This window comes from Leucopleurus acutus (genome assembly GCF_964270905.1).
Source record: "Leucopleurus acutus genome assembly, chromosome: 20".
Taxonomy (NCBI): Eukaryota; Metazoa; Chordata; class Mammalia; order Artiodactyla; family Delphinidae; genus Leucopleurus; species Leucopleurus acutus.
The window spans coordinates 33,519,385-33,544,798 of NC_139162.1; the positions used below are offsets into that span (position 1 = coordinate 33,519,385).

At 54.2% G+C, this 25,414-nt stretch overlaps 1 protein-coding gene across 1 annotated transcript in view; it reads right to left on the reverse strand.

Annotated features, from left to right (window-relative positions):
• Positions 1–1,377: 1,377 nt before the first annotated feature.
• Positions 1,378–25,414, reverse strand: part of NKD1 (NKD inhibitor of WNT signaling pathway 1) — a gene marked incomplete at both ends in the record, with an annotated part of 85,390 nt that continues 61,353 nt past the window's right edge. Inside the window, 6 exons of the mRNA XM_082863588.1 lie at positions 1,378–1,970; positions 3,005–3,132; positions 4,456–4,540; positions 5,055–5,202; positions 11,220–11,315; positions 15,112–15,218. Coding sequence (XP_082719714.1) covers positions 1,378–1,970; positions 3,005–3,132; positions 4,456–4,540; positions 5,055–5,202; positions 11,220–11,315; positions 15,112–15,218 — 1,157 coding nt within the window. The remainder of the gene's footprint in view (positions 1,971–3,004; positions 3,133–4,455; positions 4,541–5,054; positions 5,203–11,219; positions 11,316–15,111; positions 15,219–25,414) is intronic.

Sequence of the window (25,414 nt, forward strand, 5' to 3'; positions counted from 1 at the left end):
GATCTTTCAGGAGGCTTTGCCCACACCATGTAAATATTCCCTTTATTAAGCTCACCCCATTACCCAATCAGAGTGTGTGTGTCATCAGTTTTTCCCGGGGTCCCTGACTAGTTGACAGGTGTCCTTTTCCTGGCCTCCCCGGGTCTCAATCAAACAAAATTCTGCTCTACAGAGGACATTGCTCCAGGGTCCCAGCTCTGGCCACTGTCCCCGTTTCCCTCCACGCTTCTGTACTCCAACAGTCCTCTCCAAAACCAGCCAGATCCCGAACCTTGAGAAAGGATCCCTGATGAGAGGCAGGTGGCCACTGGCATCTAATGAACAGCGCCCCAACAGGAGGCACACAGGGTCACGTCTGGGCTCTCTCTGGATGTGTCTTGAGAAGCAAAGCACGGACTTCTGCACACCAGAAAAGGTACCTGAGAGTGTATATTTATAGAAAGATACATAGAAATGGACAGAGGGCATCTATCTACAGATACAGAAAGCTCTGTTAGAGAACCAGGTAGGTATGTATATATTTGCCAATGGTAGGACACCAGGTTTCCACATCTTCGGTCACAACCAACAACACACAATTGCCCGATCTGGGAAAACCACACTTGTCTGTGTGGTTGGTTCCCTCTCCGGAGGTTTCCAAAATGAGAAGGCTGGTTTCAGGGGCAGTCTTTAAATATGGGTGTGTATCTTTCTAAAGAGAGGAGGAGGAGAGAAAAAAGAGAAATGTATTTTCATGTTGCGCACGACAGAAAAGATGGGACTGGTTTGGGGCAGAGGCGTGATCCCACTGGAAAGGTGTGAAAGATAACTCCAGAAAGGACAGCTAAGCTTTCTAGGTTGGGACATAAAAACACAACAGCTGGGAAGGTCGCGCAGTCCGCTGAAATCCCTTGTAGCACATTACAATCAGTTAAGGGCAAAATAAAATCAGAATCATACTAAGAGGTAGCAGCTGTTTATCTTCTCGGAGATTTCAAGGGTCTCTGGAAGCCGGGCCAGGGAAGGGTGTTCTCCTGGAAGAGACTGGGATGGGGCAGAGCTCTGGCCGAGGGCTTGCCCGGGGCTGGGAAGCGTGTGGAATGGCCTGCGTGGACACCGCAGCTCCGGAGCCCCAGGGAGCCTCTGCCACTACAGGCCACTTCCAAACCCAGAGTCATTTCTTGGGTAAGTTATGCAGTCCCCACGACATATAAATAAAAGTTTAGTTCTGTGTTTCCATATATCTTCTACATGGAGGCTAGCTGAATATTAGTGGAGTAACAATAATTATTAATAAACAATAATCGTCATAATAACAATAATTAATAGAATAATAATGCCTTGGGGGCAGGGGGAGGGGGGTCCTTCATATGGTGGGGCAAGGGCAGGGGCGGGGCTCTAGGTCTGGTAGAAGTGGTGGTAATGGTGGTGGTGTTCGTGGTGGTGGTGATGCTCGTGTCTCTGGACCGCCTGGCCGGCCTGGCTCTCGTACACCACCACCGCGGGCAGCTCCCTGACGTGGCCCCGCCCCACGACGGTGCCGCCCACGGCTAGGGGCGCCTGCAGGCCCCGGCACCCCTGATGGCTCTCCTTGGCACGGTGCTTGTGCTTCTTGTGCCCGAGGGGCGCCAGAGTGGGGAGGAGGGCCGGGCTGGCGGCCAGGTGGGCGGATGGGGACACCGCAGGGACAGCAGGTCCCATGGGGGGTCTGCTTCTTGCCCCTCTGGCCACGTGGCCCACACCCACGCTCTTGCCCTGGGCCTTGGGGGACCTCACAAAGTGCTTGCTCCCGTCCTGCGTACCACCCCGGAGCCGCTGCTGGACCTCCGAGACCTTGGAGAATGGGGTGTCAAGAAAGTGGAAGAAGCCGGGGTCCACGCCTGGGGGCTTTCGGTGTGGGACGTGGATGGCTTCTGGCTCGTGGGAGCGAGATCGAGCGGGGTTGGAGGTGCGGGGCGGCAGTTCTGACTTCTGAGCCACTGACGGGGAGCCTAGGAACCAATTCAACAAATGTTTAATGAGCACCTACTGTGTGCTGGTGTCACACGGTGCCCTGGAAACCACTCCGCCCCCAGTTCTCCCAGGCTGATAGAGGCAGCTGCCTCTTATCAGAGCTAACCCCACGCCCCGACACCCAGCCCACTGCTCCTCCCTCTGCCTTGGAGGAAACTTTTCTGGAATGGAACTTTGCCATCTGCTAAGTGGGAAAAACTGTTTCTGTGTTAGGTCTTTAAAAATAATTAATTCTCCTTCTGAGAGCTTGGAAAGAGAGGAGACAGGGACATTGTTAAAACTGTCTAAGGTCACTGGAGCACAAAGGAAATCTACAAGCACGTTCCTTAACTTATAGAGGTAACTCAGAGAGGAATTAAACACGGGGCGGGGGCGGGGGGAAGGGGAGAAGGGCGTTGTGGGGAGTGAAATTAAGTGGACTGTGTCTTCATCTATTTTAGCAAGAGCTGAGATGTCAAGGGCTGATAAAGACAGAGCCCTGGGCTTCCCTGGTGGTGCAGTGGTTGAGAGTCCGCCTGCCCATGCAGGGGACACGGGTTCGTGCCCCGGTCCGGGAGGATCCCACATGCCGCGGAGCGGCTAGGCCCGTGAGCCATGGCCGCTGAGCCTGCGCGTCCGGAGCCTGTGCTCCGCAACGGGAGAGGCCACAACAGTGAGAGGCCCGCGTACTGCAAAAAAAAAAAAAAAAAAAGACAGAGCACTGTTTTGCTTAACGAAGCCCAGGGTCCTCACTGGAAGAGAGGGGTGGGTCGGGGTGCAGCACCGAAGTGTTGTTTTCACTGAATTATAAGCCCTCGGATACTACTTGATTTTGTTCAACTTTGTGCATGTTTTAATGTTTTAAATGTTTTGAATGCCATCTCCTCCAAGAAGACTCTATACTCTGTCCAGTAAAGGCTAGGTCTTCCCCCAGCCCAAGGGGGCCAGCGAACACACATTCCCCCACCAGCCCACCTGCCCGCCCCGCCACGCCCTGCCCTGGCCGCCCTCACCGGTGAAGGAGCTCCCTTACCAGGCCCGAACTGGGACGTGTAGTTTTCTATCCCAGCGAGATCTAAGTAGTGGTTTCTCCTCTCAATGTTCTCATCCACGCAATGGTGGTAGCAGCCGGACTGCTCCAGACGGCTGTCACCCTGGAACCTATCAGGGAAGGCAAGCGAGAGGGTGGGCCCTGGCCTCGCGGTGGGAGTGGTCCCACGAGCTCCTGGGAAGCCACCAGGACAAACCCTTCTGGACCCTCTGTTAATTTCTGTCTGGGTCTTGGGAGCAGGGGCGGGAGGGAGTGAGCACGTCGGCCCTCTGTCCCTCCTCTTCCTCCCCTGCCTGGCCTCCCTGGGCCTTCCGGGAGGACGGGTTAGGGCCCATGCTTTGAACAGGCCCAAAGCAAAGGAGAAGGTAACTGGTCAAAACTTAAGGATGCTCCAGAGCCAGGCTTCAAACCATGTGTTCCTAACGTCTCCCTGGCTCCCCACGGGGTGGGGAGAACAGAAGCCCCCAAGCCACTGGAGTTGAGGCTGGAGCACTCCATAACCTGCCCAAAGCTCATAATGGGCCTTCCCGGTGTGCTGTGAGTGCAGGGAGGGGCAGGCGGGGGAGAGAGGTGACCTTTCCCCCACTGCAGGATTCTGGGCTCCCTGCCCCTCTCCTTCAAGGGCCTCTGTGATCTGCCCACACTAGCTTGCCTGCTCCCCCAGGGCAGCCCCCCACATCTGTAGCCAGCCTGGGCACCCCCAATTCCTAGCCCTCTCCCCACGCCATGCTGTGTCCCTGCCTGGACCACCTTCTCTCTTTCCCCTATTTGCTTCTCAAATCCCAGTCATTACCTCTCCATGTTCACAGTAGATACTGTCCCACATTACTGTTACTTTATATTACTGTTTACTCAGCACTTTTCTTTACCCAGTCTCTCTCCTTTCTTCCCTCCCTCTCCTCACTTCCTTCCTTGCAGTTAAATAACAACAGGTGAAAGATAATTGCAGCTTTACAACCCCTTATCCACAATTCTGAAATCCAAAGCACGTGAAAACAAAGATCTTCCATAACCCATGTGGCAGCCAAGCTTGCTCTAAACAGATGCGAAGGTAGCTATAGTCTTTCTCTCACTTAGCATGAATATTTATATGTGTCCCTGCAGAAGTATCTATGTGCTAAATCCTGGGGTGCTGTGCAGATCCCAGATAGAAATACACTGGGAGCACCTTTCTAAAACTCAACAAATGCCAAATTCCAAAACAAATCTGGCCCAAAGCATTTTGGATGAAGCAACGTGGACCTCCATTTAGCTCTTTGGACAACTGAGTTTGATTTGCGAACCTGACCTCTGAAATCACTGCCCACCCCTGTACGCCCTGCCCCCCGAGGAGAATGCAGCCTCCTGCCTGGAATCCCTTAGAGGCAGGTCCACAGCTGGGGCTCAATCCGTGCTCAGAGGCACTGGGCCGGCTCTGCCCGCGCTCGCCCTACCTGAGAAGGGCCCGCTGCTTCTTCTCCCAGCTTCGCAGCTCCTCGGCGGGCTTGGTCTCTGCTCTGGGCCTGGTGCTCTGCAGGTCTGAGTCCCACCGAAGAAACAGCCCGGTGAGCAGCCTGTTCCTGCACCCATCGGCCTCCCGGCCCCACCCAGGCTGCCTAGCACACAGCCCTTGAAACTGGCCCACAGCAGCTTCGCAATGGTTCTGCAGGGAGGGTTCTCCCAGCCAGGACTAAATAGAGGGGTCTCGCAGCTTCCTGCCCGGCCTGATGCCTCCCCCGGACTCACCTCCTCCCCAGACTCCTTAGCTGCCTTCGAGGCCCCGCCCACCTACACTCCCCATCACAGAAGCCTTTACTGCGGCTGCTTGCCACGCCCAGGCCCACCTCCAGCGCTTTGCTTATGCAGGGCCTTCCATCTGGAATTCCTTCCCTATCCAACCTTCAAGGACCCACTCAAATCCCACCTGTCCACAGAGCAGCTCGCAGGAAAGGTCCCAGGACTCCCTCCCACTCCTCCCAGGTGGGGCTCTGACCCTCCCTGAGAGCTGGGAGTGGACCGACTCCCGTGGCCAGCGTGGCCCTCCAGCCCTCACCGGGGTGATTGAGAAGGACGCTCTTCTTGCTCTGGCTCCCATCGGGGGCCACGGTGAGCTTCACCCGCAGCGTCTTGCTCGACGTCGGGGAGTGGTTGACGGAGGAATCGACCACCTCGTAGATGGTGTGCAGCAGGCTGGTGATGTCCTGGATGGCAAGGGAAGCAGAGACCCACATGCATTTAAAACAAAGGAATCGGAGGGCCTCCGGAATCTGAAAGGCCGAAGTTCCCCCTGGTTCCCCCAAAGCCCAGCCTCAGGCAAACACTAGGATGTCAGGGGTTCACAGGAAGGGGAAGCAAGAGTGAGGGAGAGGGAGAGTGAATGACCTGAGTGCACAGGAAGGGCCGTGGGCAGCAGGGTTCAGGGACACCGGGGACCTTGGAGGGACTGTGGAAGTTGCTTCAGAATACTCCCATCCCAGACGGAAGCCTCCTGCACTGCTAGTGGGAATGTGAATTGATGCAGCCACTATGGAGAACAGTATGGAGGTTCCTTAAAATACTAAAAATAGAACTACCATATGACCCAGCAATCCCACTACTGGGCATATACCCTGAGAAAACCAAAATTCAAAAAGAGTCATGTACCACAATGTTCATTGCAGCACTATTTACAATAGTCAGGACATGGAAGCAACCTAAGTATCCATTGACAGATGAATGGATAAAGAAGATGTGGCACATATATACAATGGAATATTACTCAGCCATAAAGAGAAACGAAACTGAGTTATTTGCAGTGAGGTGGATGGACCTAGAGTCTGTCATACAGAGTGAAGGAAGTCAGAAAGAGATAAACAAATACCATATGCTAACACATATATATGGAATCTAAAAAAAAAAAAAAAGGTGAACCTAGGGGCAGGACAGGAATAAAGACACAGACGTAGAGAATGGACTTGAGGACACGGGGAGGGGGAAGGGTAAGCTGGGACAAAGTGAGCGAGTAGCATTGACATATATACACTACCAAATATAAAATAGCTAGTGGGAAGCAGCTGCATAGCACAGGGAGATCAGCTCGGTGCTTTGTGACCGCCTAGAAAGGTGGGATAAGGAGGGTGGGAGGGAGACGCAAGAGGGAGGGGATATGGGGATATATGTATGCATATAGCTGATTCACTTTGTTATACAGCAGAAACTAACACAACACTGTAAAGCAATTATACTCCAATAAAGATGTTAAAAAAAAATACTATCATCCGTCAGGGGTAGAGAATTGCCCCAGGGATGCTATGGGTGGAGAGTTGCACCAGGGACGCTACATCCCCCAGACTTCCAGGCTGTACTGAAAAGCCTAAGCCGTCTCCCAGGCACCAGAGAACGCTCTTATGCGGGGCACTAACAGGTGAACTTGGAGGAGGGCCTCAGATACTGTGGACGTGGGCGTCAACAGCATCTACTTCTGGTCTGATGAGCACCTCCTGCATGAAAAATGGAAAAGTGGATGCGTCCACAAAGATAAACTATTCTGTGAGAACCTGACCAAATCTCATCTTCTCTCTGGGCCTCAGTTACCCCCTTAACGAGAACAGTGCTCTCCAATCCTGATTGGGTGACGGAGGGGGAAGCAGGTTCCCCTCACTAGGTCTCCCTTTGTGCCGGCCATCTGCTAAGGTCCTTGGTCTGAGGGGAGGGTTCCTGCTTTGAATGAGGTTGGAAAACTCTGGAAAAGGTATTTCCCCTCTATAGGTCAGGCTCACAGATGGTCGATTATCTGCCCAGAGACTCTCCATGAACACAGACAGACTCAGCCCCCTTTTGCCCCCTCACCCATAAGCCCTTGGGCAGAGGTGACACCAAGCACTGCCACGGCCATGCAGGTAGGTGGATGGATGACCAGGAACGCTGGGGCCAACTGGGGTACTGTTCCCACCCACGGGAGGTGGCAGCCACCCAGCTCAACTGACTTGTAATGTGGCAGCGCAGGCTGAGGGTCATTCCAGAGAAGCCAGAAACCCAGAATCTCTTGTTAAATCTTCAGAATCTTTGATACTGGCAACCAGGTAATTTTTTTCAACTCATTCCCCTCTGCCCCCAGCCACAGGCAGCCCCCATTTTATTTCTGTCTCTATGAGTTTGACTACCTCTAGGAACCTCATCGATAACCTCTAGGAATCATACAGCGTTTGTCTTTTTGTAACTGGCTTCTTTCACGTAGCGTAATGCCCTCAAGGTTCGTCCATGTTGTAGCATGTGTCAGAATTTCCTTCCTTTTTAAGGCTGAATAATATTCCATCATATGGATAGGTCACATTTTGCCTATCCATTCACCCATCAGTGGACACTTGGGTTGCTTCCACCTTTTGGCTATTGCGAATAATGCTGCTATGAACGTGGCTGTATAAGTATCTCTTAAAGAATCTGCTTTCACATCCTTGGGGTATACTCCCAGAAGTGGAATTTCTGGGTCAGATGCTAATTCTATATTTAATTTTTTGAGGAACCTCCGTACTATTTTCCATAGTGGTTGAACAAATTTATAAACCCATCAACAGTGCGCAAGGGTTCTGTTTTCTCCACATCCTCACCAGCACTCGTTATTTTTTTGTCCTTTTGATAACAGCCATTCTGACAGTGTGAGGTACTATCTCATTGTGGTTTTGATCTGCATTTCCCCGATAATTAGTGATGTTGAGCATCTTTTCATGTGCTTATTGCCTATCTGTGTATCTTCTTTGGAGAAATATCTAGTTAGTCTTTGCCCATTTTTTAATTGAGTTGTTTGTTTTGTTGTTGAGTTGTAGGAGCTCTTTATATATTCTAGACATTAATCCCTTCTCAGACACATGATTTGCAGATATTTTCTCCTATTCCATAGGTTGCCTTTCACTCTGCTGATGGTGTCCTTTGATGCACAGAAGTTTTTAATTTTGATGTAGTCCAATTCATCTATTTTTGCTTTTGTTGCCTGTGCTGGGCCAGAACACCTGAGGGCTAGCCTGGGACGGTGGGGCTGCCAGTCTGAGACTTGGGCTCCAGCTACTCACTTGCTGGCTCCCTGGGGATCCCAGCTCTTCTGGCAAGGCCCACGGAGGACCCCTCTTCCCCCTTCTCTTTCCCTTGAGCTGCTCTGCACCACCATGACTGCCCACTCTTTCTCATCATCTTAGGAAGCCTGTGAAGGAGGTGTCATTATTTTACAGGTGAGGAAGGTGAGGTCCACCAACGTCATCACCTAAGCATCATATACCAGGCCTGGGGCCCTGGTGTGTGATCCCCGAGGGTTCCAGCTGATTCGGGGTCTAGGAACATGTGTGCTTTGTCTATCCCAGCTGGAAAATCAGCCCTGTTGACCGCACAGGGTCCGGAACGGAGAGGAGTAGGTGCCTGTAAATACTGTACAAGTGAACACCTGAAGGATGAACAGGTTCTTTCTTCCGAGTTGGGAAGCTGTAGGCTGTGGTTGCAGGGAGGCGGGAGCGCGTCTGCCCCAGCACACAGGAACATGCATGCTGATGGTCAGAGGGTATGGAGGGGAACCGTATTTATAGCCAGATTTGAGGAGTGGCTTTGGGGCTAAAAATAGACCCAAAGAAACACCAGGCTGGGTCTTCCCTGGACTGGAAGCCAACCTCCTTGCTGCTGGGCAGGAGAAAGAAACCAGTGAAGGCTCACCCCAGGGGCCGAGCTGGGGCACCCTCCTTGGAAAGCCTCACTTCCTTTCTATTCATCTTGTTAGCAAGGGGTAAAGGAAAGCAGAATGCAGTGTCTGCCTGCAAGGTTTCTGTAAGGTCTCCGAGGTGGGGGGCAAACCCTTTTACAGTCAGCTCCTGAGGCTCCCTCAGCCTCTTCTGAGCTAGAAAGGAAGAGGGCGGCTACCAGAGGCTGAGTCGTCTGGGCCACCGCACGCGTTAGAAGAGGGGAGAGGCTATCACACCTCTGAGAAGCCCAGCCTGGCTGCCCCCTAGTGCCACCCCAATTCAGTTCTGTTACACAGGCTTCAAGCCTGTAATGTGTTCCCCTGTGAAGATAATGACTCCATTCCCTAATAGGTGGGGGCAGGGGGGTGGGAAACAGGGGCTCCTCGCTATGGAAAAACAATAACCCCCAACAAAAAGCATCACAGCTGGAGGGCACTTGGGGGTCTCACCTAAACCATCCCTCATCTCCCCAGGGTCCCAAACCAGGAAGGGTCTCCACTGCTTCCCAAACACCCAGGTCCCTCTGGGGGCTTTGCCTCCCTAGAATCCATTCTCTCTTCCCCTAATAACAGCACCTTGATTTTATTTTGTAAGCCAAATCCACCCCGCCCCATTTTCAGTCTATGTGACTCACGGGTCAAATAACTTTCCCCTGAGTCCAGAATTGGCCATTAAAAGCATCACAAACTTATGGCAAAAATGACTGGTTCAGGAGCAGACATGTGACTCAATCAAAGCCAGTCAGATTCAGTTCTGGAACTCCAGTTGACATTCTGAATTTGGGAGGGTTGCAAAGAGCATGGGATACAGACTGAAACTATCAGCTGTTATCTCGCTACTGCCAAGGGGAGAGCAGGCCTGATAATAAAGGAACACAGAGGAAAGAGAACCTTGAAGAACAGCTAGTCCTGAAGACCTTGAGCCTCTGGATCCAGCCATGCCTGATGTCAGTGCCCGTGGACTGAAGTTTCAGTTACATGAGCCAATATCGTCCTCTTTTTTTTTTCTTACTGTAGTTTGTGCTGGGATTCTGTCACTGATGCCCCAAAGAGTCCTGAATGATTAAAATTCACTCACAGCTTCTTCCTCCGACCTGTTCTAACAACCCCTAAACCACAGCCTGAGGAAGAGGTGGGCTTTTTTCACCCAGGTCTCCCCTCTGGCAGCTTTTCCTGCACTATCTACAGAGAAGAAAATACTGAGCCCTGAACTGGGACAGGGAGATAAGAGAGCAAAGCTTCAATTCTCCCTGGGAACACCCTGAGGCCCTCACGTGCTGGGCGAGAGGTGGGCGTGGAGCCAGCCATGCTCATCTCAGACCTCTCTCTATGCAGATCGGTTACAGGTAGCGCACCTGAACACCAGGGCCTCCTGGGGAGGGAGAGGATGTCAAGAGAAACAGGACAGAAGAGTCAATAAGGAGGCAGAAGGGATGATACCAAGACCCAGGCATAAGAGAGGCAGCAACAGTCAGCAATAATTCAGATCAGATCACTCGCCAGCTTAAACCAGCCCTCCCCTGGCTTCCCTTAACACCTGGAATCAAAGTCAGGATGCTGGCTGGAGCCTGAGAAGCCCTGCGTGAGCTGTCCTGCCGGCTCCCGGCTGCAGCCCTGTCTCTCTGGATAAGCAGCCACCGCACCAGTCTCCTCCGGTTCCTTAAATGCCCTGAGCGCTCTCACTCTCCCCGGCCCAGGGCTCTGCCCAGCTCAGCGCCCACGTCACCTCCTCCAAGAGGCTTCCCTGGACACTCCTGCCCATCTCGCTCATACTGCTCTGTTTATTTCCGTCACTGAACACGTCACAGCTTACGATGACCCTGTGACTGTTCGGGCTCTGCTTCCCTCAGCGGACTGTTGGAGCTACACGGCTAGAAACTGCGTCTGTGCTGTTGCCCACTGTGCACCCGGTACATAGGAGATGCACACAGCAGGTGCGCCATGCGCAGACTCAGGCATGTAGAGAGGGCGCGAGGAACCGAGGGAGGAAAGAGATGTGGGGAGATTTGAGATTTGAGGGAGAGAGAGACACAGGCATGTAGGCGGAGGGGAGGGGGAGGAGGAACGGGCCTGTGAACTGAGCTGCTGGCCGGGCCCTTGGGGCTGCTCGTTCCTGCATCAGTGGGGGTAGGCACTGCCTGGCCTCTGTCTCTCCAGCCCACCCCAGCTCCTGGGCAGACTGGCCGAGGTGGGAAGTGGCCTGGGATGATCTCAGAGCTCCAGGACCAGAGAGAGAAGGAGGCAGGACAGGACTCTGTTGGGGCCCAGGGTCCTCCTCTAGGGAGGCCTGGGCTCAGCGCCTGCCTCTTGCCTCTTCTGCAGCAGGAATGGTGCCTCGGCCAAGAGCAGCCCGGCAGCCCTTCCCCTCCCCATTCATAGGTCTCCGTGAAGCTCCCAGCAGCCTCGCTCCTGCCCTCCCCACCTACCCTTAGGAGAAGGGGAAGGGACAGCAGTGGCAGGCTCATCATGGGCCTGCGCCCGAGGGCGTGGCCTGGCGGGAGGCCAGGCGGGTGCACTCACCTCACGGGTGACCTTGCCATTGTTGTCAAAGTCGTACAGAGTGAAGGTCCACTCCTGCCGGCTGTCCTCCTCCACAGACACGTCACACTGCAGCTCCTGGACACAAACAGACAACAGACGAACGTGGTTGAGCACGCGGAGGCTGGAACACCCATAGGCCACGTCATGGGGCTGCCACCTCCCCCTGTCCTCCCCAGACTCTGTGTGAAGAAGAGCGTGATGACTACTGAGCCCACACGCCACAACTACTGAAGCCCGCGAGCCACAACTACTGAGCCCACGTGCCACAACTACTGAAGCCCGCGCGCCATAACTACTGAAGCCCACGCGCCATAACTACTGAAGGCGGCGCTCCTAGAGCCCGTGCTCCGCAACAAGAGAAGCCACCGCAATGAGAAGCCCACGCACCACAACGAAGAGTAGCCCCCGCTCGCCGCAACCAGAGAAAAGGCCGCGCACAGCAACGAAGACCCAAAGCAGCCAAAAAATTTTTAAAAAATAATAAATTTATTAAATAAATAAATACATTTATTTAAAAAAAAAAAAATAAGAGCGTGATGACCAAGACGTAACGGGCCCGGGAGAGAGGCCAAGCCGGGCAGGGGAGCGTGGGTCTGGGGAGAGGTGCCTGCCGGGTGCAGACAGTCTCTGGGTCTTCAAAGGCCAAGGACACACAAGGGGGGCTCTGGGAGGAGGCTCTGTGGCCTCAAGAAGAATGCACTTGGACCCAGGGCTAGACGCTACTGGAAGATGCAGGGGTGACTCAGGGAGCCGTGACGGGACTCCCAGGGTGGCCACCTGACCTGGAAGGTAGGACAGGAGGGGCATTAAGAGTTAAAGAGTCTGCCCCAGGGGCCAGCCCGGGCTTGGCCCTCCGCAGCTGCGTGACCTTGGACACGGCCCTGCTCTTCTCTGGGCCTCAGTTTCCCCTCACATAAATTATGGAAAATGATGGTATCGACCTCAGAAGGTTGTTGGGAGCATTAACTGCTCTGTCCCACGTCCCCTCGGCCCCTCCACATTGCCCTGTAGCTGCGGTGGGCAGTCCCCGACCTCCCACCTCAGGCGCCCGGCTTCCCTGTCCGAAGGCAGCCCCAAGGAGTCAACCTGAACAAGGGAGGGGCCAGGCCGGGGGACACACCTGAGCGCCTTCCGAGTGGCTCTCCGAGGGGCCCCAGCGGACAGAGCCGAGCTGCCCGTGACCCGCCCATCAACCCCCCATCACGGGCGCCCCTGCTTCCCTGCTACCCCCTGGGATCACCTCCCAAGTCCTGTCTCGGTCGGCTTTAGGAGAACTGGAAACAAGTGCGTATGCCTCTTGGCACAGAGAACAGCCTAATTAATGGTAGTAGCTGCTATTGTGTTTGCTGGAATGATTAATATAGTGATGATGTCATCATCATCACTCCCACAACCCGAGGTGTCCAACCACAGGGACTTGGAGCTGGGAAGCAGGGGCTCCGTCACTGGCGGCACATACGCGGGGGCCGGCGGAACCCCAGACAAAGAGATCCAGAAAGGATGGCCGTTTGGGGAAAGAGAATCCAAAAACGGCCTTTGAGAGCCACAGTTCTGTGAAAACAAGCAACGACACCCCCAGACCATCCTGTTCCACGTCTTGCCTCGGCCCACCTCTCCTTCTGCATGAGAACACGCTCAGCCCCCAGAGAGTGGAGGTGCCCGGCCGCCCAAGGCTGCTGGGAGTGAGCCCCAGCACGGCATCCCTGCCCCTGGCTTCCACAGCTCAAGCCGGCTCCCTCCAGCAGTTCTCGGGCAGCCCACGCTGAGTTCAAAGTCGGCCTTCCCTCAGTTGTGACATGCCTGTCTGATACCTGCCAAGTGCCCACTCTGCTCTCTGAGGCACTGCGTCGTGCAGCACAGCAATCGGCCCACACACATGCCTGTACACGGGTGCGTGCTTGCGAGCACACATGCACGGACACATATACGTATGCATATACACTCCCACGCGTACATACACATACTCACACATACATACATACACACGTGCATACACACACATTCATACGCACATGCACGCACATACACACACCTACGCGCGTGCACACACACACACACACACACACACACACACACACACACGGTGTTTACCTGCTTCCCTCTCCCAGCCCCTCCACTTGGCTCCAAAGACAGCTCGGGTTAGAAGTTCAGAAACACGGGTTAAGTAACTACCCCCACGTCCCGTGACCTCTGTCACGCGCACCTTCCTGTCCCCCCAGCCCCGGACCTCTCAGGTGAGTCTTCCTCTGGGACCATGGATGAGTCACAGGCAACAGCCGGCCCCACTCCGGAAGCGGACCCACTTGGGCTTCCTGGGAAGACGTCTGGGGCTGGGCCTTCCCTCTGCCGCTGGGCCTGGCATTGGCTTTGCCGAGCACCCCCAGAAGACCTGCAGGGACCCGGGCTCGGGGAGCTCAGGAAGAAGCTTAGCACCCACAGCTCCTCAACCAGATGCCACCTGATCCCTCAGCGCCCGCATCCAGGGCCCTCGGCGACCTGTCTCACCCACACTCCTGCGTCATCCCCCCGACTCCCTGTACAACGCAGCTGGCTGTCCCGCACAGCCCACCGGCACTGCCAAGCCTCCAGGACTCTGCCCCGCTGTTCCCTCCACCAGAAGCGTCCTCCTGAGCCCAAAGGCTACCCCCGTGCATCACCTCTCCCAACCCGTGCTCCTATGCCCAGAGGCTCAGATAGACCTCTGCCTGCAGCCACGGCTCCCTCCTCCGGGCACTGCACCGAGTGTCTGGACTGCCAAAATGCCCATCACCCCGCAGCCCTCCGGCCTCGCTTAGGTGACCTCCCTGTCCCCCTCCATGCTCCCAGATCCCCATCACATCACCAACTGTGCAGTTACTGGGCCCGGGTCACTCATCTGTCCCCCTTGCCATGCTGTGCTCCATGAGGGCAGGAACCACGTCCAGTTCACTGCCAGGTTCCCTGGTACCCGCAGTTGTCAATCAACACTGGTTGGAAGGAGGAAAGAAAGTACTCATTCTGAATTGAACACCCTTTTAAGCACTTGAGATGCCTTAACTCAGCGTGCTTCCGACATCCCAATAAGATGGATATCGCCATTTCATGGAGGGGGGGCAAGTGAGGCAGCGGCAGAGCTGGGAACGGTCCCCCACCTGCTGGCCCCAGAGCTATGCCCTAGTGATCTCCTGAAGGAAACAGAGGAGGAAGGAGGTGAGGGTAAAAGGAGGGCGGGGAGGAGCCGGTAAGCTCCCTGAGGGCAGGTCTAGGTCTTGCTCTCAGCACCTGGCCCTGTGCTTGGTACACAGAAGGAGCGTAATATTCCATTCGGGGAGGCAGGACAGACAGACTGTGGGCTCTGGGCACGCATGTCCCCTTTGGTGTTGACCACCTGAGTCCCAGACAGAGTCAGGGACCTGCCCCAGGTCTCCTGGTCGTCCACACCCCACCCGAGAGTCCCCACATGCTCCCCAGAACAGCCTTGGGAGCTAGAAGCAAAGATTTCTTTCATCAATGAGGAAACTGAGGCCCAGAGAAGAGGGTGGTCACCCAGGCAGCAACAGCAGCACCAGGGCCAGGGTGCCGTCTCCCCCATTCACTCTCCTGTCCTTCCCCCAGGCCACCAGGCCACAGCCCAGGGGCATCCTCTGGCCACCACTCCATGTTGAGAGGGGCCCCAAGCTGAGAGGGGAGGGCAGAGGTGAGTCCCCAGGGCCTGAGCTGAGCTGGGGCGGCCCCAGAGGTAGCAGTAGAAACCTCTCCCAGAGGGCAGCTATTCACCCGGGGGGGGGGGGCGCTTCAAATCTGGATGGGCCTCAGCTTCCCTCCTCGAAAAGCAGCACCAAGAAGAGAAAACACCTCCATCCAGGGCCCAGCCCCAGGAAAGGAAACTTACTTCGAATTTCAGCTGCTTCTTGGAGCCCGGGCAGGATTCGCCTGTCTTGTCCATCTTCTTCTCATCTCCACTGGCCAGCCCGTCCGTCTTCTCGGGAGGCAGGGCCACTGCAGGGAGAGGCGAGGGAGAAAGCGTGAGGAGGTGGGTCCCGAGCCCCCCAAGCCCAGGTGCCAGGCTGTGGGGCCACCAGCTCCCTGTGGCTTTGTCCCGAGGATGTCCTCACCATGGCGTGGGGCCCATTCTGCCCTGCCGGTTTGCTGGAGTCCAACTGCTCTGTCCTCTGCCCCGTTAATGCCCAGGGCTGCCCCAGGGGAGACCCTCTTCCCAGGGTGCCTCTCTGCCCGCTGCTCAGGTCACCCCAGTGGGCCTCTCAGGCCTCTGTTCTCTGCAGCCCAGGTAAGCATCCTGAGGCCACCCAGGGCAGTGCTGGGCCAAAGGGCAAGTGAATGAAGGCAGACAGGTGCTTTTGGAGCCCCCAGGGGGAGCTCTGGACCACAGCCACTTTCTGCAGTCTCTGCCTTCCAGGAGGACATTGTGGTGTCCTCGAAGATGCCACCTGCCTGGGCACACTGCATGCTACCTGCATGGGGCGCACTGGTGGGTGGTCAGGAAGAGGGATAGAAATGGGGAGTGATAGAAATGGAGTTCACTGGGGTAGGTGAAGGGCATATACACGAGCACACACGCGCACACAGACACGCAGGCAGGCACACCATGGTATCTTCAGGAGCCGGCGCGCCCTGGGCCTTTCATTCTGCCTCTGCTCACCTAGAGGGTCCTCGCTCTGCCAAAGGTATTGAGCAGAGGGTTCTATGGTCTCTGTGCGTCCTCCCAGGAGCAGTGGGAAGGTGGGCATGAAAGCCCGGGGCCTGTGGACACCATTTTCCCGTGGATACCCCTAACAGGTGCCAGGAGAACAGTGCAGGGGAGCAGCCATCATCTCTGAGCTAGGACCCAGCCCACGAGGTTCCCTCAGATCTTGAAGGTCCCACAAGACCCCTTCAGCCCCTTCTGTCTCTGCCTGATAAAGGGGACTCAAGTTTGCTCAAAAATGTGCTTTCCAAACCAGCCGCACAGCTCCTCTCTTCAGATTCCCTCAGCTGCCCTGGGGCAGTGATTCTGTTGTCCTGTTTTACAGGGGAGCAAATGGAGCCTGGCTCCCACCTGAGGAACTGTCCCCTTATGCCTGACTCAGGGTGGCCCAGGAGGACCATGTAAGGAGCTGAGATGACTGGGCAGTAGCCCCAACCGTGGGTGGACTCTTTTGGGAAGTCAGGAGCCTGGAGAAATGCAGCCACCAGGCCAGGAGACTAGGTGGGGGGCTTTGCCTCCCCCCCCACCCCTGTCCTTACACCGCACTCACACACCCTTGCATACCAGGACCCAGGAGTGGCTGCTGGGGAAGTTCCCCAACTCTCCTGCTTCACTTCTGCCCTGTGGGCCCAGCAGTTATCCAAAGCACTTCCCGTGGGGCCCCGCACAGCTTGGTGGCCTCCGAGCATAAAGATGAGGCAGTGACCTCACACAGTGCTGACTACACCGTTCAGCGACTCACTCGGTCCTCACAGCAACCCTGTGAGGCAGTGACTGCTATCAGCTCCACTTTCCAGATGGGAAAACTGAGGCACAGAGAGGTTAAGTGCTTTGCTACTAATTGACGGGGCTGGGATTTGAACCCAAGCGACCTGGCTCGTGCCCTCGACCACTCCATGCCATTCCTGGCTTCAGGAGACTTGAGCCAGCCCAGGGAGACGTTAGTCTCTGCTTGGGTTCTGACCCTCCCGACACTGTGTGTGGCCCTGGGCAGGTCACATAACTTCTCTAGACATCTCAGTTTCCTCAACTGTAGAATGCGGATGATAACAGTCCCCTCCCCAGAGGATTCCTGTGTGGATTCAAGGAGCTACGACTGAAAGGGCTAAGACCCAGCCAGGGCCAGCACACGGGGTCCAGCCATTAGTAGTCACAGTCTGGGGAATGATGTCCCGACACATTTAATCTTTTAGGAATCATGAAGTGGGCAGATAAGTTTTTTTTAAACTGAGGCTTTGGGATACAAACAGACACAAAGCGTCATACCAGCCTGGGTGGGGAGCAGGGCAGGGAGGAAGGAGATAAAGATAAGGATGCTCCAGTCACAGGCCAGACAGGCGGGGACAGGAAGGCCATGGCAGCCAGCGACTGACCCGGCCCCATCACAGCTCCCCTCGTGGCTGGGCCTGGGCGCTGAGGCAGCCGCCGCCGGGTGTCCCCGTCCTTCTCTTCACACCCAGTGGGACGCAGGGAGCCCCCGGCTCTGCACGTCCCCGCAGCAAGGCAACAACTCCCTAGAGCTGTCAGGGGCTCTGGCTAGAGATCCCGTCTCAGTCACAGACCCTGGCTCCTCCCTGGTCGTTTCACAGAATGAGGCCAATGAGAATAAACCTAAAAGATCTGGCTCCTCCGGGGTGGGGGCGCTTGGCATCCCCATCACTGGGGTGGTTGCAAGGGGAAGGTCACTGGTGCTGACCGCTCCTGGGGTAGTGGATGAAACCAAGTCCAGCCCTCCCTGCTCCTCCAAAGCAAACACCTCCAGGGCCAGGAGGTGTCCCGCTCTGGTGTGACGCCGAGCCCCAGGGAAGTCAGGTGGGAGACTGGCCAGTGACCCAAGGACAGCCAAGCATACGGCCTGCGCCGCCCTGATCCCTCCATCTCAAATCTATCAGTGCACTGCTGGGCCAGAGCTGCCACCATCATGGGAAGAAGAAAAAGAAAAAGAAGAAAGAAAAACAAAGGCCAGCTCCATCTTCAAAGCTGCTGCCTCCCTCTGCCGAGGTCCTGGCTGGAGATACAAGCCGGCCAGGCTTATCGAAACCAAACTTCAAGTTCAAAGGGAAGTTATCAGAAAACCACCTTCAGGTTCAATGTTGCTTTTCAAGTTCCACTTGATAAAACCCAAAGAAAAGAAACCTCTGTCCCTGCTCTCTCCTTCTCCGGACCACCCCTCCCCCTGACACCCAAACAGCCCGGTCCTTCCTCAGGTCCTCCCCTCCTGCCTTCCTTTCTCCTCTCCCAGGGAGGAGAGGGACATCCCCCTCCATCCCTTATCCTCATCGTATGTCCTCTCCGAAGACCAGGGCTTTGTCCTTTCTTCACCAGGGGGGTCCGATCCCTCATCCCATCCTAGCTCAGAAAACCACCTGGACACCCAGTCGGGGCCGCTTCCCAGCATGGGGACAGGTACAGCCGGGTAGTAGGACTGCAAGCCATCTGCCCTGGGGCCTGGGGGCCAGGAACAGTCAGCGCCCCTTTGTCCCCACCAAAGAAAGTCTTTCTCTCTTTCACTCTCCCCTGCCCAGCGGCCAGAAGAGGTGGCAGATAACCAATCAGCAAGCCATGCAGACCCAATGCCAGAGGCCTGGGCTGGGACTCAGGGACCTGCTTCTCCATCCACACAACCCACTGAAACCAAACAACGAAAACCCGCCACCTGCCCCAGCCACCCCTGTGCAGAACAAATCGTCCTCCCTCCGTGCATCCGTCCTCGGGCACATGGGCAGGTGGGAGAAGGGTGAATGGGGCTCGCCACAGGCTGCCTGGGTCCAATCAACTGGAGATATTTTTGTCAAGATGGGTTTTAGCACCAGAGTCCAAGCGCATCCCTGTCTCCTATTCCTGTTCAGCCCAGCAGGTTTCCCACCCCCCGCCCCCAGAGGTGACCTTTTGCGGGGCATAGTTTCAGGGGAGCTCTGATCACTCTTCAATTGCAACAGTAACAACACTGCTAATTTGAAAGCAGAAAGGAAAGCCGTGCAAGGGGTAGGAGAAAAAGGAAGGGAAGGGACAGAGAGAGGAGGAACCAAAGCCTTTCACTTGCCTCTGAAGCACCCTTGGTGACCTAGAGCAGGGGTTGGCAAACTACAGCCCGAGAGGCAAGCCAACCCACCGCCTGTTTTTGTAAATAAAGTTTTACGGGGACACAGAGACACTCACATCCATTGTCTATGGTGAAGCAGAGTTGAGTAGCTGCAACATAGACTCTAATGCCCACAAAGCCTAAAACATGTACTTTCCCAGCCCTTTACAGTAAAGCACGTGGACTGTGCCTTAGGTTAAGTGCAGCTCTGCACACCTACGAGGATACATCCTTGATAGGCAGGGTGCAGGCTTCGCCTGCTGCTCACCTGCTTGACTGGAAATCCTTGTGCAGTCCACAACCTGCCCAACCATACACAGTAGCCATGGAAGAAAGAAAACGTCAACTCTGCGTTCTGAAAACCAAGTCTCAGCTCAAACAAGTCTGGGGCAGCGTGTGGAGCTCCTTCTCTTTGGAAGCTGTTCCCTATCCCTCCTCTCACCACGGCCACAGCCACGAGGAGCCAGCCGGACGTCTGTGTTTACCAGATGATGGCTCTGTCCCACATTAGCTCCCAACCTGGCATCTCTCCACCCCTAGCAACTGCCAGATTAAATGCATTACTTGACCATCTTCACCCGGCTCCCTTTGATGTTCCCTTCTCAAGCTTCAAAATACCTTTTGGAGGGAGATCAGACAGCATTAAACAGAATTACTAATTAATTAAGCAAAGTTAAATTTTAAACACTGTTTGTTGTGTTAGCCAAAAGCCTGAACAGAACAGACTTTTTTCCTCCGCTGAGATCAAAGACAGTCTCTTCCCTCTCCCCTCCCCCAGTTTAAAAAAAGGGGGTGGGGGTGGGGCGGAAGAGAGAGAGAAAGAGGAGAGTGCTTGAGCACCGCGGAGAGTAGGAAATGCCGGAATGGGCGCAACTCTGATCATGGGTCCCTGACACCCACCCAGGGACCTAATGGGAGGCATCTGAGGCTTATGTGGGACTTCACGCTGGGAGAGCCACGGTCACTTTCTCGGGACTGTTTAGCAGTGACCCAGGGAGCAGGACGGCATAGCCCACCCAGCCTGAGCTGTTGACAGCTGGCGCCGCCCAAGCATGAGAAGAAGAAGGGCTGTGAAATGAAACAGATCCAGCCTCCTGAGGCCCCACCCTCCTGAGCAGGAGGAGTGCCCCAGGGTTCTTCCCCCCCTGGCCTTGGGGGCAGGGTCATTTGGGGTCATTGGGAGACCGGCTCTGAGAAGCCGGCTGTGCACGGTACAACTCTAGGGGGCGCTGTTCATATGCCGGACATCCTAGATTTGTGTATTGCTTGTGACCGTTTTCGGACAGATGGCAGAAAGATGTCTGGAGGAGGGGCCCCTTTTTCCAATTTGTACAGATGCATTTGTTGCTAGCAGAGGGCTGTCTAAACCCATTCAGTCTGCAGTCCTATCTGGGATCTCCTGATGGCTTCACGGGAGCCGGTCACATCCACGCAGGCAGAATGCAAGTTTCTCGAGAGAGCTGGCTCTGCTAGCTGCTGCCTCCTGGGCTGCCCACAGTGCCTAGCACGTACCGTACGTGCACAGAGCAGATATTCCATCCCAGCGAGGTCCACTGCAGCAAACCCCACCCACAGGTGGACGGAAGGCAGGCTGCATAACAAACACCATGAATCTGGTGTGATTGAGACTGTGAACTGGCATGGGAAAGGGGGTGGTTTAAAAGGGGTAGGTCTGTTCCTGAATCCCAGATGTCGGCTAAAATCCAAACCCTGGATGATATCAGCCAATGCCAGCTTATTTTAACACAATCCAGAAAGGCCTGGTTGATATTAAACTTTGGAAGAAGAGACAAATTTGAAACATGTATGATTAAATCAGCCCCACCAAAGACCAGAAATTACTAACGCTGAAATGCCAGGTGCACACCTCTCTTAGCCTGGTTACCTGGCAAGTTCTTCTCAGTTGATACAATGTAAGTAAGATTTAACACAAGCCAGAGCTTGGACCCTGGCCTTAACGTAGCCACAGGCCTTTCTCAATTGTCCACATGCAGATTATCTGCCACAAATATTTTAGGCTCAGGGTGGCTTGCCAGGATGTTTCTGACTCCCCAACCCTCCGAAAGCAGCTGTTAGAGGGAATGCAGATGAATTTTAATATTAGCCTATGCCAAATATAATTAGGAGGGTAAATCTACTGCCAGTAAAAAGAGAAAGATATCATATGTGCATTCCAGGCCAAATGGTTTCTTGCATTATCTGCGTGAGGCTCTCCTCGGGGAACGAGGGTCTAGAGATACGCAAATCTATTTGTCCCTGCACACGGCAGCGGGCTGTACGTGGAAGCTGGTAAAGTTAGTGGGTGCACACGTTATTCCATTAAGTCCTCCTAATAGCACCATGCGGGGTGTGTTACCGTTTGCATTTTACAAGAGGGAACGAAGTGTAAAAAGCAAACTTGATTGAGCCATTTCCCCGCTGCTGTCTCTCAGCCCCATCTCTCCACCGAGCTGCTTTTCCCTACCAAGAGCACACTCTTTCTGTCTCTCCAACTCCTGTCCACCTTTCAGGTCTTCACTGTAAACGTCCCTACCTCTGAGAAGAAATGCCCTCATGCCCTCAGGGGGCTAGGTTAGATTTCCCTGCTCAGTGATGCCCGCTTATACTCTCATTATCATTATTCATTTGACCGAATACTCCTGCTGCAGCTCCAACATACATTACGGTGCCTGTCACCCTACGTAGAAGTGTCCCATCATCATCATCATCAAAATGCAACAACAGGAAGCAGCACAATCAGGATGTGGACGCAGACGGTGTAGGAACAGAAAACTAAAATCCCAGTTTCCTGCCTCCCCAGCCACTGTTCTCTCCATTCTGTCACCCAACAATAGTTAACACCTGTTCCTGCCTGTCCCACAACCATTCTCCCCTTCTGATAATAGCATCTGGGTTTTCTCTAGGGGGCCACCCCTCCCCCATCTCAATCCATCTGGTTTACCAGGGGCTGATCCCACTCTGAGCTTCCGGGATGCGCCCAGCGCCCAGACCCGACCAGCTTATTTCATCCTGATGGCCCTGTGACTTAGCTCAGTGGCAAAGGACAGTTCATCGTGGAGCTAAGGAAGCTAGAGCTTCTGGGCCTCTCGCTTGCACGGGCCTCTTCCAAGTTGGAAATGTGTTGACATTGGTTGTTTGGTTGGTTTTGTGGCACTTTCAAAATTAGATATTTTATCCTCAATCGGTTAAGAACACTGTTTCTTCCCATTCTGACTTCCCACACGTCCCCTTGTGTCACATGGTATTGGAGTGAACACGAGCATTTCTGGAATCACGCTAAGGGGAGGGTGAGCTGGGGGTATATTTATTTAGGTTTAGTGGGAAATATATTGTAAACAGTAATATATAAATACATATATTTGTATATAACTGGTTCATAGTTATGAAAGAGAAGCATGTCTTCTTTTTCTTAAAGAAGACCCCACCAAACTGGATAAGCTTGGGTCCCACAAAATCTATATCTACTTTGTCCAGTAAAGTAAGAATCAAACTTCTGCAAGAAATAATGGACTTGGGAGCTCTCTTTCACCTGCGATAGCTCAGCTTGTAGGATGTGAGCACCCAGATCAGGGTAGTCATCTTGGCCACCTTATGGGACAGACTAACAGAGGGCAGAGGGAGAGATGATGGAGGGAGAGAGGATGAACTACGTGTGTGTATGTGTGTGTGTTTTGATGACATGGTTTGAGCTCCTGGATCCAACCAGCCCTTCTTAGGCAAGATCTACTCCAGAGTTTTTCAATTTCATGAGGCAGATCTTAAGCGCGTTTGGGTTGCATATCCAAAAGAACCCAAAGAATCCTGACTTAACTATCCATCACTTGGAGCCCTTGCTTTTCAGGAAAAACAAAACCAACAACAACATATAATTGACCCAGTGCAATACTCTCGAAGCTGGTTTCTGGCAGTTTCCACCAGCAGGTGTCTACCCCTTCCTGGGTATTTTTCTCCTCACTCCTGCTTCCCCAGGTTACATTTTTCTGTAAGTAGATTTTATTTAAGGGCCAGTTGTGACTGAGGGGAAAGAAGAAAGGGGAAAAAAAAAAAAACCCTTCCCAACAAATAGCATTCTGGCCTTTTTTTCTCATCAGAGCATAAGGTTGATGGCCACTCTGCTTTGAGGTTTGAATAGGATTGAGACGAAACATCTGTTGGGGGAAGGAGGGGGAAACGCCGGGAGAGGGAGAGGGAAAGGGAAAAAAGCCTTCTTTGGGCTAAAAATATCATGTCCCTTCCACTCTCCCCCATCCCCGCCCAAGTTAAAACATGTGATGAAATTCAACTTTTAAAATCTAACCCCGAGCTACTTGAAACTATGAAAGCCTCCTCGGTATCTGACACCAGTCAGAATTTCCACTGTTCAAGCTGAGCTTTTATGAAGAACAGACTTGAGAGAAACTGCTGTCGCGGCTGAAGCCCGGGCTTCTGGGGGGACTGCACTGGAGTGGAGTCTGGGCGACTGACACTCACCGGCAGGACAGGTTCTGAACTGAGGGAGAGAAGCCAGCGGGGTGTGGCCTGCCTGCCCCCTCTGTCTGGGGGTCCCTGCTGCTCTGCAGTGAACTCCCCTTCCTCCCAGACTTATGGGAACCACCGGCCAGTCCCACCAATTGACAAGCGTCACCCAGGACTCCCATGGAGCTATCTGTGGCCACTTCCTGAGAAGTCCTCACTCTCTCCCTCTCTCTCTCTGTCTCTCTGTCTCTCTCTCTCTTTTCCCCAAATGATCCCTGAACTCTAGACTCGGTGTCCAACTGTCTACTCAGCATCCCTACCTGCCTGTCAAACAGGCATCTTGAAACTGACATATCCAGAAACGAAAGCCTTGACGGTCACCTGCCAATACCTCCACCGCAGAAGTACCAGCAACATTTCCTTAGTTCCTTAGGCCAAAACTCTAAGGTGTGCCCGGGATCCCTTTCTTTCCCCCGCCCCCGACCGTCCACCTCCTGTCTCCCAGCCCTCCCCCCTCTCCCCCACACCCATCCACTTCTCTCCAGCCCCTCAGCCCCAGGCTAGGCCAAGGCCATCACCTCTCCCCTGCACTATCGCAATCACCTCCTGTTTTCATTGCTTCCTTCCTTCCTCGGAATGACCCAACCTTCCCAGGAGCCACAATTAACTGGTGAAAATGGAAGTCAGAATCTGACACTCTCCTACCTCAAACTTTCCCACAGTTTCTCTCCAAAAGCAGCGTGAAACCCAAGCCCGTGGCCCCATGCTCATCCCCCAGGTCTCCTGCTGCCACATGAGCCTCCCCTCTGTGCTCCCCTAAACCCCACGTTCCTCCCATCTGGGGTTCAGCTCACCCTTCACATCCTCCCGTGGCGGCTCGTTCCTGGTACCTGCATGTCCGCTGAAATGTCACCTCCTCAGAGAGGCCTGTCACACTCCACCCTTCCCTGGGTGTCACCTCTTCCCTGAGCGCCACTCCCAGAGCCTTGTGTGCTCACTCCCTGGCTTATTTACCCACTACCCTGCCTCCTCCATGTCGACACCCTGACAGCAAGGTCTGCCGACCTCGTGGGTGGCTCGAACCCAGAGCCCAGCAAGGCCCCACACCTGCAGCGGGTACTCAGTAAATACTTGCTGAGTGAGGAAGAGACTGTCCTCAGTCTGCTGTGTGACCTTGGACAGGTCACATCCCCTCTCTGGGCCTCAGATTTCTTACCACAAAGGAAGGGGACTAACGGCCTCCCAAGGGCTCCTCTGCTCTGTGAATGGTTGACATCTCATACCTGGGAGCCTGGATGGACTGGAGGGGGGCACATGGGGCTTGCCTGGGGGCCTGCCTCCAGTGACTTCACGGTGTTGGCTCCATTCTTCTTGTGAGCACAGTTGTGACGTCCTCCACTGACAATTTTTCAACTTTACAATGGTGCAAAAATGATACACAATCAGTAGAAACTGTACTCCGAATTTCAAAGCTGGATCCTTTCCCGCGCTGGCGATACGTGCGGTACGACCCCTCTTGTGATGCTGGGCAGCAGCAGTGGGTCCCAGGTCCCAGTCAGCCACACGATCACAAGGGTCAGTAATCCATACACGTACAACCATTCTGTACCCAGACAGCCATTCTGTCTTTCACTTCCAGTACAGCATTCAATAAAGGACAGGAGCTATTCAAGACTTGATTATAAATAGGTTTTGTGTTAGATGATTTTGCCCAAGTGTAGGCTAACGTAAAGTGGGCAAGGCTAAGCTATGACGTTCGGTAGGTTAGCTGTACGCAATGCACTTTCGACTAACGATATTTTCAACTGACAATGGGTTTATGGGGGCGTAACCCCATCGTAAGTCAAGGAAGATCTGTATTTATTGAGCACTTATGGCATGCCAGGCTATGCTGCACACTGAGAGTGATAGGAGACACTCAGAGAGTCTAATAGGATTAAAGAAGCTTTGAAA